Source organism: Mobula hypostoma, chromosome X1, assembly GCF_963921235.1.
Source record: "Mobula hypostoma chromosome X1, sMobHyp1.1, whole genome shotgun sequence".
NCBI classification, from domain to species: domain Eukaryota; kingdom Metazoa; phylum Chordata; class Chondrichthyes; order Myliobatiformes; family Myliobatidae; genus Mobula; species Mobula hypostoma.
Window position 1 is genome coordinate 11,184,689 of NC_086128.1, and position 14,795 is coordinate 11,199,483.

Sequence of the window (14,795 nt, forward strand, 5' to 3'; positions counted from 1 at the left end):
CAAATTGCCATTCATTCAATGAAATGGAACCTTGTCCAGACCATCAGACACACCAATGATTCTGTGAACTTCCTCAAGCAATGAAGTGCGATCATGTTTGCTTTGTCCAGATAAGAATTTGGTGTGGGGGGGAATGCATAAAGCTCTTCTAGGGTTTTTAAATGGTGTTCATACCAAGTAAAATATTATTTTGGCTTTCAGAAAATATGCATTGTGTTTATGAAAAATGCTTTCATTTTATTCTGCAGTTTGTTCTGAAGAAGCTCTATTTCTCTTGGCAACCTGTTACTATCGCTCAGGGAAAGCATACAAAGCCTATCGGCTTTTGAAAACTCATAGCTGTACTACCCCTCAGTGCAAGTATCTTCTTGCCAGATGTTGTATGGATATCAGCAAGTAAGTAAATGGGAATTTGAAGATTATAACCTTAGTTTTTCATAACAAAGCAGTGAATGTACAGTCCAATTATTTGGTAATCTGTTTCCGTTGAGGTGGAAATGATTACTTCAGTTTTTGCTTGGTTCCCGGTTTCTTTCCGAGGGTCAAAATGTCTAATATTAGAGAACAAGCATTTCAAGCAGTTCTGAGGAGACATGTTGGACAGGCTTTTTACAGAGTGGTGGGTGCTTGGAATATGGCGGTAGTGGAGGCAGATATCAAAGAGGTATAAGAATATGTAAGGAGTGATGGGATATGGATATAGTTTATATGTTTGGCATTTAATTAGATTATCACAGCATTATGGGCTGGAGAGTCTTCCTATGCTGTAATATTCTATAATTTATCATGTTTCTCAAAAGTATTGAAATATCGTTGATATTAAAAAATAAGTTTTGTCCTTTTGTCAGTTTGCTTAATGGGGAAACTAGATTTTCAGAATCAGTTTTATCATCACTGGCATGTGACGTGAAATTTGTTAACTTAGCAGCAGTTCAATGTAATAATCTAGCAGAGAAAAAAATAAATATAATAAGTAAATCAATTACAGTATACATTGAATAGATTTAAAAAACACGTAAAACAGATACTGTATATTTAAAAACAAAGTGAGATAGTGTCTAAAGATTCAATGTCCATTTAGGAATTGGATGGCAGAGGGAAAGAAGCTGTTCCTGAATCGCTGAGTGTGTGTCGTCAGGCTTCTGTACCTCCTACCTGATGGTAACAGTGAGAAAAGAGCATGCCCTGGGTGATGGGGTCCTTAATGATGGACGCCACCTTTCTGAGACACCGCTCCCTGAAGGTGTCCTGGGTACTTTATAGGCTAATACCCAAGATGGAGCTGACTAGATTTACAACCTTCTGCGGCTTCTTTCGGTCCTGTGCAGTGGCCCCTCCATACCAGACAGTGATGCAGCCTGTCAGAATGCTCTCCACGGTACAACTATAGAAGTTTTTGAGTGTATTTTTTGACATACCAAATCTCTTCAAACTCCTAATCAAGTATAGCCACTGTCTTGCCACCTTTATAACTACACTGCTATGTTGGGACCAGGTTAGATCCTCAGAGATCTTGACACCCGGGAACTTGAAATTGTTCACTCTCTCTACTTCCGATCCCTCTGATGATTGGGATGTGTTCCTTCGTCTTATCCTTCCTGAAGTCCACAATCAGCTCTTTCGTCTTACTGACAGTAAGTGCCAGGTTGTTTTTGCTGTTTAATTTGGTTTTTTCACTCGCTGTCTTGATTTCTTCATGTGGACCTGGCTTGTGAAGTTGAATTGTCTTGGAGATGTTTTTTTTTTGTCCCCATCAATGTTATAATTAATGATGGTACAATTACCAACGTAATTGTGTTTTGTCCTTGAAGGATGACTTCAATGATCTTGGAATGGGGAGCTTGTCTATCTTTAAATGATTCTTGCTCCAATTTTGTTCTCAACCTTGTGTTATTCTGTAGTTGAACTGTTATAGGCAATTTTGTTTAGCATGGTAGAGGTGATTGATCTGTTAGTTTGGATTCAATGTGTCTTAGTCGTGGAACCAAACGTCAAAAATAAATTTCCCTGAAATAAAGATGAGTTCATCATGAATGTTTTTGCTTTTTAACCTAAATTACTGGGGGAGATTGAATGCTTTTGTTGTGCTTGAACTGAGATGTTGGCTTATTTTGTCTATGCCATAAATGAAATCACTTGATCTCATGTAAGTGGGTTGCTGTTTCTTGACTAGTTTCTCATTATCTGGTAGGAAGTCAAATAGTCACTACTGATCAGAACTCCATAAAGAAAATATTTTTAAACTGCTTTTTATATCCAAGGACAGCTTTGGTCCCAGAAAATAATTCCTGCTGCTTATTTCTCTAGACCGGCAGAGGGAGAACAGATTTTAGCTGGTGGAATACTGAACAAACAGAAAAGCAATGATGATATTATTACGGAGTTTGGAGATTCAGCTTGTTTTACATTGTCTTTATTAGGACATATATACTGGTAAGTTCATGTGTATTGGATTGTAAATATTGACTGGCTTTTACACTGAAGTCAGGTACTGGTTAAAGATTCAGAGAGTCCGACAGAAGAGGTGCATTAATCTCACAAGTAATATGTAAGGTTATGATAGTATAAGACAACGTTTGCTGCATTTGCAGTCAAAATTGTAAAGTGCTAAGCTGGATGCATGTTTAAATTTGACCATTTGTAGCTCGGCTGGGGAATTTGCAGCTTGGCGGGGGGGGGAGGTGCTGATTTTTCTGCATGAGACATGCATCTGAATAGAATGTAGGAACAGTGCAAGAAACTGATGCTGAGATTGGCCATCAAGTAGTGGAGTGGGTCAAGAGGTTGAATGGCCCACTTCTATTTCTTGCATTCTTATGCTCTTGATAAAGTATCTGATGACAAGACTAAGTAAATATTATTTAATGAACTAGCCATGTTGTAGTTTTTAAACTTTAGTTCATTGTTTTAACAATTAAAGTCATAGATCTTGGTAAATACTGAATTGTTAATTCAAATAAGAGGCTAATTTGCAGGTACCACCAACATATATTTCTCATAATGGGTGTTGACATCTATTTCTCTCCCCCCCCCAAGGATTTTGATGGTAGAGGCATCATTAGTTTGTTTCAAATAATTTGTCTCGATAGTAGCCTTGATGTATTCAAGCTCAACCTAGAATTTCACACAGTGAACACAGTACACCTTAGCTCATGATTGAAGGAGAGGATATTTTCTATTGATCAATGATGTATTGTAAACTGCCTATTAAAACATCTAATGAGATGACTTTAAAATGTTCTCATGTTAAAGGGGTTGGTGTCTAAGAAGCTGGTATAAGTTTACCCAAGAAATGACAGGTGCTGGAATGTGGAGCAAAAAGCAAATTGCCATAGAAACTTAGTTCACTACTGCTGAATTTACCCTGATTACTTCACTACTTTTAATCTAGTGTGTTAAAAAAAAAAAATCGCCCGCTGTTCCTGTGGTAAGAATTGTGAAAATCTACCTGGATGCTGTAAATAATCACTGTACAAGTGTTGACTGAAATTGTGATAATTTGGAACAAGAAAATTTAATCAAAACAAATGAACTTGGCTATAATATCTTATGACCTGTTTTTGTGTTCTCATTGTTTGTTTGTTTCCTTGCAGTAAAACAGATCGAATGGCCAAAGGAGCAGACTGTTACCAAAAAAGCCTTAGTCTAAATCCCTTTCTTTGGTCCCCTTTCGAATCATTATGTGAAATAGGTATGCTGATAATGTTTTTTTTAAAGTTTTACTTGAAAAGAAGTTGAAGCTAAATACTGTTTCCATCCCTCCCCTTTTAGGTGAAAAACCAGATCCTGATCAGACATTTAAATTGACGTCTCTCCAGAATTTTAGTAGTTATCAGCCAAGTTTATGTATGCCTTTGTCTTTGAATCATGGTGTCCAACATAACAGGCAACCTGACACTGTCCTGATGGAAACGCCACAAGACACTATTGTGAGTTCTATTTAATTATTTCTGCCACTTCACCTGTTTTGAAATTTTTGATGTTCCTCTGTATGTATATTACAAGTGAGTAAATGACACACTTTAGTGAGGTCTTTTTAATCATAGTCTGGTCCTAAAATATCATGCAGTTTTGAAGACCTAACTTAATTTAACCCACCAGGCTTTTTTTTTATATAAACTTCATAACTGTAACTGCTTTTATCTGAAGTTTTCTTTTTGAAATTAAAAGACATATCCAGAAATCATTAGCTGGTGGAAAAAGCAGTGTGTAGTCAAAACAAACAAGAGAAAATCTGCAGATGCTGGAAATCCAAGTAACACACACAAAATGCTGGAAGAATTCAGCAGGCCAGGCAGCATCTATGGAAAAGAGTACAGTCGACGTTTCGGGTCGAGACTTGTTGAAGGGTCTCGGCCTGAAATGTTGACTGTACTCTTTTTTTTCCCATTAAATGCTGCCTGGCCTGCTGAGTTCCTCCAGAATTTTGTGTGTGTTGTAGTCATAACAACTTGGGTTTTTGATCTTTGGGATTGTTAAAAGTATATCATGCCAGTCCCGAATCCATGGTTGAATGCAACTTTTTTTTGGAGACCACCCTACATACAACAGTTCTGTAGATAGCAACACAAAGTTATCTCAAACTTTGAACTGCAATCCCAGGTAGCACAGTTACAAAGCCAGTAAAGCTGCTACTTCACAATTTAGTCTTGACTTCCAGCACTTTGTGTGAAGCTGGCATGTACTCCCTGTGACTACATAGGTTTCTTTCAGATACTCAGGGATATGTGGATAGGTGAATTGGCTAATGTATAAATGCCTCCAGTGTTAGTGGGTAGTAGAATTGATGGGAATGTTGGGAAAAAAGTTTGCAGGGAAAATTAATGGTGTGATGGAACTGCTCTATGAACTGGCATAGACTTTATGGACTAAAATTGCCACTTCCTGTGTCAGCAGGAAATATCAAAATTATCCTGATGAGAGTTCAAACAACAAGCAGTGAATCTTATAGAATATTCCTATGTGCTGGGGTGTTGATATTCATCTTGCCTGGAAAGTTATAGATTCCAGAAAGAAGTAGTGTTCCCATGCAGATCTAATTTAGAACATGATTTCAAGTAAAATTCAGAGGCTTTGGCACATATCCTCGTCAAATGTTTCATCTTGAGAGAGTGCTGGTGTTGTTTGCAATGATCTCTGAGATGAGTTGTCAAATCTTGTGTAACTTTTTGAAGAACATTGTTAAGCTAGGCTTGGTTGAACATTACATTAACATTTGTGACGATTTACTATATACAGTTTTGTATATTACATTAGTAATTGCATTTGCTAAGTTCTTTTTAATGTTGGGCAATGAAGGAAAATGAGATTAGTATCGAAAAGTGGTGCTTAGGTGTCATTTGATTTCACTGAATGGTGGTGTGAGGGCTAAATGGCTTATTCCTGCTACTTGCTGCTATTGTGTACACAAGTTGTGATTAATATTTCAGATTTAATGTAACACTTGTTCTTTGCACTTTTATTCTAAAATTGCTTTCTCGGTGTTTTGCAAAATTGCACATTACAGTTGACTTTTTCTTCTCTATGTATTAATTGTTTTAATCATTCTTCCTATGAAAATGTATAAATTATGCTTTCTCTACATGAAATTTTGTCTTTACATTCCGCCATGGCCTTCAATGCCTTTTGTCTATTGGGAATGGAGGAGAGCGGTGATTGAGTACATAGAAAAGTAGTTACGTGAGTTTGCAAGGTCACCAAAAATAACCAAGCACTAGTTGTTATGATTGGAAACATGGAGTTGAAGATCAGAAGTTGTGTTAAAGCTGTATCAAGCCTTGCTTGGAACCTGGTGTGCGGTAGAAGTCACTATATTCTAAATAGGATCTCGAGACAATGAGAGAACCCACACAAGATTCACAAAGGGGATTTCAGTTTCTCTTCCCCACCCTCCCCCCCCCCCCCAAATCGTTTGAGGATTTGGCCATTGTTGACTTACCACAGCATTTATTGACCGTCCCAAATTCACCATGGAAAGGTGGTGGCAATCTGCCTTGAGTGCTGCAGTTTTTCTGGTAAAGGCTCTTCAGCAATCCTTTGTAGTAAGAGAGTGAATACACTGATAAATTTCCAATTCAAGTTTGTGTGTGGCTTGGAGGGGAACCTGCAAATGATGGTGTTACAATGTTCTTAACATTCCCAAATATATCTTGCTGATAGAGATAATGGCTTTAGAATATGCATTTGGAGTAATGTAGGTAAGTGACTAGAATGTTTTGTTTGAAAATGGTACATACTACAACCACTGTAAGCTGGTGGTAGAAATATATTTTTAGGGTACTGGTTGGAGAATCTTTAGGCTGGTTTGTTCTGAATGGTGTAAAGCTTGAGAGTTGCTGGAACTGGGCTCATCCAGGCAAATGGGGCAAGTCCGTTATACTGCTGATCAGTGTCTTTTAAAAATCATTTGGCTGAGCCTGGTCTACTTTTATAGCCACAGCATGTATATTGCTGGTCTGGTTGAAATTTGGGTGAATAGTGACCTCCAGGAAGTAGCTGGTGGGGTATTTGAAATTTAACAGCATGGTGGTTAGTCTCTCTTAGTTTGGAGATGGTTATGTTTGGCAACATGCCACTTTTTACCATTTCAGTCCATAGCAGTATATTCTCTAGTTTTGCTGCTTGTAGGTATAGGCACCTTCATTTGCTGGGGAGATGTGAAGTAAATCAAATGTTTTACAAAGAGCAAACATCTGTGCCTGTGACCTGGGGATAGAAGTAAGGCAGTTGATGAACCAACAGAAAATCCTTGGGCCAAGGACAGTATGCTGAACAATTCCTGCAGTGAAATCCTGAGACTGGTAATTGATCTCTCATAACTACAGGCATATTTCTTTGAGAGGTGTGACTCCAGCTGTTGAATTGCAATCTCCCCCTGATGCCCATTGAGTTAAATTTTACCTGGACTCCTGGATCCTCACTTGTTCAAATGCTGCCTTGCTGTTAGGGCCGATCAGTCCCATCACACTGCAAAGGCACTTTGTGGTATGGACATTAAAGTACATACCTGGAAAACATTTTGTGCCTTTACAACACTTGGTGCTACTTCCAAGGATTGGATTTAATTCTTTTTGTCTCAATGAAATGCAATGGAATAGTAAAATGTCTTGCTTGGTTATTTGAAGACTCCTTGAGAAGTTAACTGCTTTGGGTATGGAGGTAAATAGAGGCTAGCACGGCAGATTTCAGTTCCTTTCTGGTTGTAATTATTCATTAGTTGTATTTTTTCCCCCAAATTCCAGATTGTTTCCACTGCTGCCTTGCTAGGAATTAAACTTGTCTCTATATCCAGTGCCTTGTAAAAGTATTCAGACCACACAACTATTTTCACATTTTACCGTCTCATTTTCTAAATTTAAAATGTATTGAAGTAGGATTTTGAGTTGATCTACAAAACATTGCATCATGTCAAATCAAAAGAAAAGTTCCAAAACTGGTCAACAATTTGCTAAAAATTAAAACCAAACTTGAGGCAGTTTGTAATTACCCACACTAACTTTCCTCAGATGCAATGTACTGTATTTTACCTAACCAACTCACCCAATTTGATGTAGAAAATTGGAAGGTCACCTGTTTTCAATGAATTCATAAGAATAAATATCCTCTCCTCTCTGTCAGGTCTAACAGTATGGAAGATTTTTAACAGACCAAACCAAAATGAAGACAAAAGAGGATTTGAGACAAATCAATTCAATGATAATAGATGAGCACTACTCTGGGGAAGGGTACAAGGCCATCTCAAAGGCACTGGACATGCCTCTGTGCAATCACTTGTTAACTAAATAAAAGCAGAAAAATATGAAACCACAGCCACAATGCCTAGGTCCCTCTAAACCCCGGGTCCACGGCCCCCTCGTTTGATAGTATTGGCCCATAGTGTAAAATAGGTTGGGAATCCCTGCTCTAAACTTAGTCACGGGAGAGGAATGGCACTTGTAAGAGAGGCTACTGTGAATGCCAACAGTCACTCTGAGTGAGTGGCAGAAGTCAGTGGTTTCAACTGGAGATGAAGTTCATGGCTACACAATCTCTAAGGCCTTGCACAAAACGGGTATTTATGGAAGAGTGGCAAGGAAGAAGCCCTGGCTAAAAAAAAAGTACATCCTTGCCTGTAAAGACTTTGTAAGCATCGCTTAGAAGATACTGACTGTAAAGATGTGGAAGAAGGTCTTGTGGTCGGATGAGACTAAAGTGGAATTTTTAGCCTCAACACTAAATGGTACATGTGGCATAAATCTAATGCTTCACATCAGCCAGGTAACACCATCCCTACCATAGTGTGTGTCCATCCCCCCTGTCAGTTGTGGTCGACCATGGATACTGCGCCTCTGGTAGTCACTGGGGAGTGGCCTCTCCAGAGCGCAAGCCAGGGCAGAGTTGATAATGGAGATCCGTCTGTTGCCCATGCAGTGGGGACCCCCCCCCCCCATGCTGATGACAGGTCCAAAGGAACGACTAAAGTCGATACAGTTTGGTGCCAGCAGCATCGCAGGAGTTGCCGTGCCAGTGCTGAGTACAGCAGTCAGCTGCCTTTGGGACTCCAACTCCGGATTTTTCCTCGGGGTTTACTCCCAAAGCCTTTCCCGTGAGTGGGTATAGCCGCAAGGCAGCGGAGGTTTGAAATCGGAGTTTTCCCTCTCCTAGATGAACTACCTTCTGTGGTTAACGAGCCCCATCTGCCCGGAGCAACTGGTTTTAAGGTGCCAGTGGCCCGCCTTTGCCCCTTTTGTCAGTGAGAACAGCTCTGCCGAACATAAGAACTATGCTAGACATGAAGGCCAGGAGTTGGACTTGGTTGTTAGAGGCTGTTTGAGACGCACGCCATGAAGAGTATTTGTTTAGCAGTGGGAGCTCGTCCCCACTACCACTCTTTGGCTATGACTGCCTTTGGAGGAAGTAGCATCATGCTATGGGGATACTTTTCAACAGTAGGGACTGGAAACCTGGTCAGGATTTTCGATGAGAAAATGAATGCTGCCAAATACAGAGAGATCATGGATAAAAACCTGCCAGAAAGCTTAAACTAAGGAAGAAGTTCATCTTTCAGCAGGACAAGGCCCAGAGCAACCATGAGGTGGTTTCAAGTGTAGAAAATTGGTGTCCTTGAATGGCCCAGTTCAAGTCCTAATTTTAACTGGTCAAACATCTCTGGAAAGATTTCAAGGTTGTTGTCCACCACCACTCCCCAACCAATCTGGCACAGCTTGAGCAATTTTGCAATGAGGAATGAGCAAATATTGCTTCATCACATTGTGCAAAGCTAATAAAGACTTGTCCAAAAAGACCACTGGCTGTAATAGCTGCAAGAAGTGGTTCAACTAACTACTGAGCAAAGAAGGACAAATAATTTAGAACTGCTAATGTTTCTGTTTTTGAATTTTTAGTTTTTCATACTTTATAATTTTCCTTGTTTTAGAGCTTTACTGTGGAAAAAAGGAGTATGTGATTTACAAATAAAAATCATCAGGTTAAATTTATCAAAATCCCTAGTTGTGACACTCATTTATATGGACAAAGGGTTGTGGGCTGAGTACTTTTTCAAGGCACTGCAGTTAGTCCAACCATCTGGATTACTGGCCCAGTAATTTAAGTGTTGTGCCACCATTGGGTATATATCAAGGAAAGAAAACACTGGTTCTCAGTTCTTTTTCTCTTGTAAAAAGATGAGAGGTGATTAACTTAAAAATCAAAATTGAAATGTTTTGCTAGAATTGATACAGAGGGAACGCCTCCTTATGGGGAATAAGAGGAATGTTTGAGTCCATCAATATGCAATGTTTGTTACTGCAGAATGATTGCAGATATTTGTGTAGATATTTCAGAGCTGCTGAGGGAACAAAAGATTGGGTGGAAGGGGCAGACACAAGGCTTGGCTGGAGCAAAGCACAAGCTTACACAGCTTAGGCCAGATGTATCTATTAATACCATTTATCCTATGTAATTGTGCAAATCTGCTTCTCCTTTCCATTACTTTTGACTGCCTTTTACCATCTGCTTTGACTACGTATTGTGGATGGCGTAGTATGTTACATGTCCAGTTTATTGTTGCATGAATCTCAGACAGTCTTGCTTTCATTGTTGTCTTTCCATTGTTGCGTTCCTTGACAGACCGCTGGACTTGTTTTCTGTGATGTAACAGATGATCAACACCTGTATATTTGCTCACTCTGCTTGTTGCTCATTTGCTTCAATTACATTTTTCAAATTATCTCCGGTCTAATGATTGCTAACAGCTTGCAATTATTATGGAGTATTACTTTTATCAAGCTTCCATTGTTTATTCAATTGTTGCACACAGTGTGTTCCGTATTGCAGCACTATATTGAAACATCTCTTTGGCCAACCAGTGTATGTGGGCAATTGTCCTCCATTTAAGCAAATAGTCTGTCTCCCATTGTCTGTTTATTGAAGTTGCCTGCAAATTTGTTCCATAAACGTAACTGTGTAGAGTTAAAACAAGTCACCAGAAATTTGTGTGATCTGGCAAATTGTCTTTCTAGAACTCTTGCATTGTTTGGCAGATCTTTTGTGCCTTTTGGTATCTTGACACTTCCACTGTGTTTTCATGATTTTGCCATTTATCTTTTTAGCTCCTTTCTGCTGCTTTACAATGAAAACTGCTTCAAATGTTGGCAGGCTTCACAGGACTGAATGCCAATTAACCATCACTTAATTTCAAACCAAGATATTGAGTTTGATATCTTAGTAACATGTGAATAGATGGTGAAGTCAGCAATGAGCTATTGCTGGAGCATTTTTTTGGTGTGCTGAAGCATGTAGTTTAGCCCAACCAGTTGAGTAGGTTTACTTTCTAGTGGGGGAGAAAGATGCATTTCAAATAAGGCCATCGCAGCAATTGTACTACTTAAAACAAAAACTTTCTTTTGTAGGAGTTAAACAGATTAAATCTTGAATCTTCAGCCAACTCAAAATATTCCTCAATGATGACTGATTCTTCAGCATCATTAATTGACACATCTGTGATTTCTCCTGATGCTCTACCACTTGGTTCTGGAACATCAGTTTTGTCCAAACAACAAGTAAACAAGCCAAAGTCTGGAAGGAGCTTGCTTGGTGGTCCTGGAACTCTAAGCCCCTTAACACCAAGGTAAAGGTTCTTTTCAACTGTCTCAAAACCAAACTGTTTTTGTGTGCATGTTTTCTGCCTTATTGCCTTATTCCAGATGTCTGGATCTTATTGCATTCCAGGGATAAATGCAGCTCTTATGACAGCCATTTAACTTGGTTGTAGAAATCCTTTCGCCTGCTTGTTTTTACTGAACATCTGGCTGATTGTGAACCTTCCAGTTTCTTATTTTGCTTGATATTATGTTACTTTGTGGTTAGTATAGAATAATTCAGTGATAATGGTTGGATTTTGCCTTTCCTGGAAACTTGTACAAAAGGATTAAAATACACTATAGGCTTTGCCACTCTTTCCTTGGAGATACTGGTGTATTCTGGGATTGCTCTTTCTCATTTTAAATTTTCCTAAATCCAAAAATAGATTTGAGGAAGATCCCATTCGATTTAAAGATACCAAATTTAGATTGTTGATTCTAAAAAGGGAGACTAAGCATAGCTTCTGTCCAAGGAAAAAGTTATAAACTGTTTAAAATATTATGGGATTTTGTGAAAAAGATGAAGGCTAAAGCAGATTTAAGATTTCGCGAAAATGAAGTTGATCAATTTATTGGATTTGTTTTTGTGCGCTGTGGATAATGAGCAACCTATGGATATACTAAGACTTCCAGTGGCCACATGTCAGGCTGTGTCAAGGGTCATTGTAGAAAATGAAATCTCAATGTGCAGATGAAGGGTTAACTATGGAAAGCAGGAAAGATTGGGTCTTTGCTGTGGTTTGCAAAATACAATAACTGGTGTGCTGCAAAGATCCGTGTTGGTATTCAGCATTGTCCATTTTTGTCTGAATGATTTGGTTGAAGACACCAGATTTTGTGTTGCTAAACTGACTGATGACACAAAGATAGGAAAGCAAATTGTGAGGTTGATGCAAGCACATTACAAAGCAATATGGATCAATTAAGTGAAGAGTCAAAGATTGGACAAATGGAGTATCATATGGGAGAATATGAAATCACCTATTATTGCAAATAAATTTGAAAATGCATATTACCTAATTAGAGATTGCTAAGCCTAGAGGTTCAGAAGAATCTGAGTTTACAAGTGCTTGATTTGTGCAAGGTGAGTAGGTGAACACTACAGGTAATTAGGAAGCTGGACAATAATGAGGTTCTTTTTCAGTCATAAATGTTATTGCTAAGACCAGTCTGGAGGAACTCATCATGTCAGATCTGCCTCCAGATCCCACTCCATCCCCACCTCTGCCCGGGCTGCTTCCAGTCTCACTTATCTCTGTTTGCCTATCCAAATTCTCTATATAACTGGAATAATTGAATCCAGGTAAGATCTTCTCTGTCCTCTCCAGTGTGATCACATCCTTCATATAGTGTGACAGTTGGAACTGCACACTCTACTGTGGGTGTACCTTAACTAATGTTGTTACATAAAATCCCTTGTACTCTTTGCCATGGCTGATGAAGGTAAGCACCCTATAAGCTTTAAGCTCTATCTGTGTGCCACTTTCTTTTGGTGATGTATGGACGAGTCCCTCTGTTTAACAATACTACCACGGGACCTACTACTTTGCAGACCCTACACTTATTTGACCTTCCAAAATCCATCTCTTAACACTTGTCAGGAGTAAATTCCATCTGCCATTGCTCTGCCCAACTTTTTAAGTGATCAGTATCAGATTCAGATTATTTATCAGACGTACATCGAAATATGCAGTGAAACGTGTTGTTTGCGTTAACAACCAACTCAACCAAAGGATGTGCAAGTGTTGCCATACATTTTGGCACCAACACAACATGCCCATAATGTTTAGCAGAACAACACCAACAACAAAATAAGCTCCTTTTTTCCCTCCCACCCACCTATGTATGCAAACAGTTACCCCCAGGATAGGCTGTTTCCAACCCTCCAGCCTCCATTGGACTTGCAGACACCAGGCCTGCAACTTCCCTGGTGGATCCACAGACCCAGGGCTTTGGCCATCGGGCGTCAACTTCCAGATGTTGGATCGAACGACTTTCTTGTAGTTGAAGACTGAACTCCTTGCTCTCTACAAGTAGCACAATTTTTCTTATCCATAATTTAGTATACCTCCCACATTCACCTGCAAACCACTAACAAATAAGATAATCATCAACTTTGCCAGCACCAATCCTTGTTGTATACTGCTAGTCACAGACTTCCAATTAGAAAAGCAATTTTCCATTGTCACTCCTCTGCCCTCTTAGTAGGGTAGTTCAATGGTTCCATTTAATATCAGTGAAGGTATACAACCTGAAATTCTTGTTCCTTGCAGACATCCACGAAAACACAAGTGTCCCAAGGAATGAGTAACAGTGAAAATGTTAGAACCCTAAAGCTCTCTTTTCCCCTCCCATGCACAAGCAGCAGCAAAACATTAACCCTTGTCCTCTTCCCCACCCCCCACTAATTTCAGCAAAAAGCATCAGCAATCACCACCCACCAAACAAGCAATAGCAAAGTCCCCAAGTGAGACAATGATCTGCAGTACAAAAAAACCTAATCATTCACATGACAATTCAATATGCCACAAGCTCTCCCTCCCCTAATAAAGGGGCAGAGAGGAGTCACTCAGCGAGAGGAGAAACAAAAAACAAAACAACTCGCTGATTACGGTGTTAAAAGTCTGCTGCGTCACTCTTTTTCTCTCTTCCCCCCCCTCCCCCCCCACTCGAGTTTTCCAACTCGAGAATCAGCAGCAAACTACCCCACCAAAAAGAGCAATTCGTCATGTACCAAGGCCTCCGGTAGCTGATCTGCTGTTCCTGATATTGTGTTTTCCCGCAACACTTTGGTCAGCGACACCGACTGGAAATTGATTTGTCCACAGAACTGCGAAGTCTCTGATCCCTGAAGGCGTGCTTGTCTTCTCGGCCATGCCTTTGGGATATTGAAAAATAGCTGATTGGTGAGCCCTGGGAGTGGGTCCAATCACTGTAAAGAACCACAGTTTGAGTGCAGGTGCAGATTCTTGGCACTGACAGATCCCCATCTTCCTTCTAGAAGGGGGGGCGGGGGGCGAAGAAACATTTGAAGGTAGAAATTAAGCTGTTTCTGCAGATGAGTTCAAAGCCACTCTGCAGTGCCATTGTGGCTCTGCCCAATGGATACAATTTGCCTTAATTCTGTGGTTCTAACCTTTGTGGACCAGCCTGTCATGCAGGAACTTGTCTACTTAGACTTCAGAAAGTTTTGTGATATTTACTGCCCTGAAGTTGAAGATCTAACTTAGTTACATCTTCAGGAAACAGAAAAAAATGGTGAGACAGGATTTCCTGCATGTAAATTATTTCCTTTCCACTAAATTGCCCACCACCAACCAATTTAAGGCTGACTGCCCTGTTATTGCGTAGTTTATCCCTGGTGACTTTCTTGAATCAAGGAACCACATTTCCTATGGTCCAGTTATCTGGTAACTCACATGTGACCCGTTTGTGCATGTCACAGCTGCCCAGAAGTAATTGTCCATAAATTGAAAGCGCTTCCTCCTGAACTGTTCTTCTAGCCACACATTTGCCTTGGCTATTGTCCTACCTCTATACTCACATTGATACAGATTATAATCTAGAGATTTCAACGTTCTGCTGTTTTCACTTGCTACTACATTTCTGAAGTCATGAACCTCATTCCTCTTGCTATCTTTGTTAATAACAACTGGTATCATAACCCCGGCTGAT

General features: G+C 39.7%; 1 protein-coding gene across 4 annotated transcripts in view; it reads left to right on the forward strand.

Moving 5' to 3' along the window:
* LOC134340543 (cell division cycle protein 27 homolog) overlaps positions 1 to 14,795 on the forward strand; it is a 119,500-nt gene that overhangs the window by 26,300 nt on the left and 78,405 nt on the right. For all 4 annotated transcript variants that reach the window (XM_063037909.1, XM_063037912.1, XM_063037910.1 and 1 more), the window contains exons 3-7: positions 249 to 396; positions 2,308 to 2,433; positions 3,594 to 3,691; positions 3,772 to 3,929; positions 10,890 to 11,107. In XM_063037909.1, the coding sequence (XP_062893979.1) occupies positions 249 to 396; positions 2,308 to 2,433; positions 3,594 to 3,691; positions 3,772 to 3,929; positions 10,890 to 11,107 (748 nt within the window). The remainder of the gene's footprint in view (positions 1 to 248; positions 397 to 2,307; positions 2,434 to 3,593; positions 3,692 to 3,771; positions 3,930 to 10,889; positions 11,108 to 14,795) is intronic.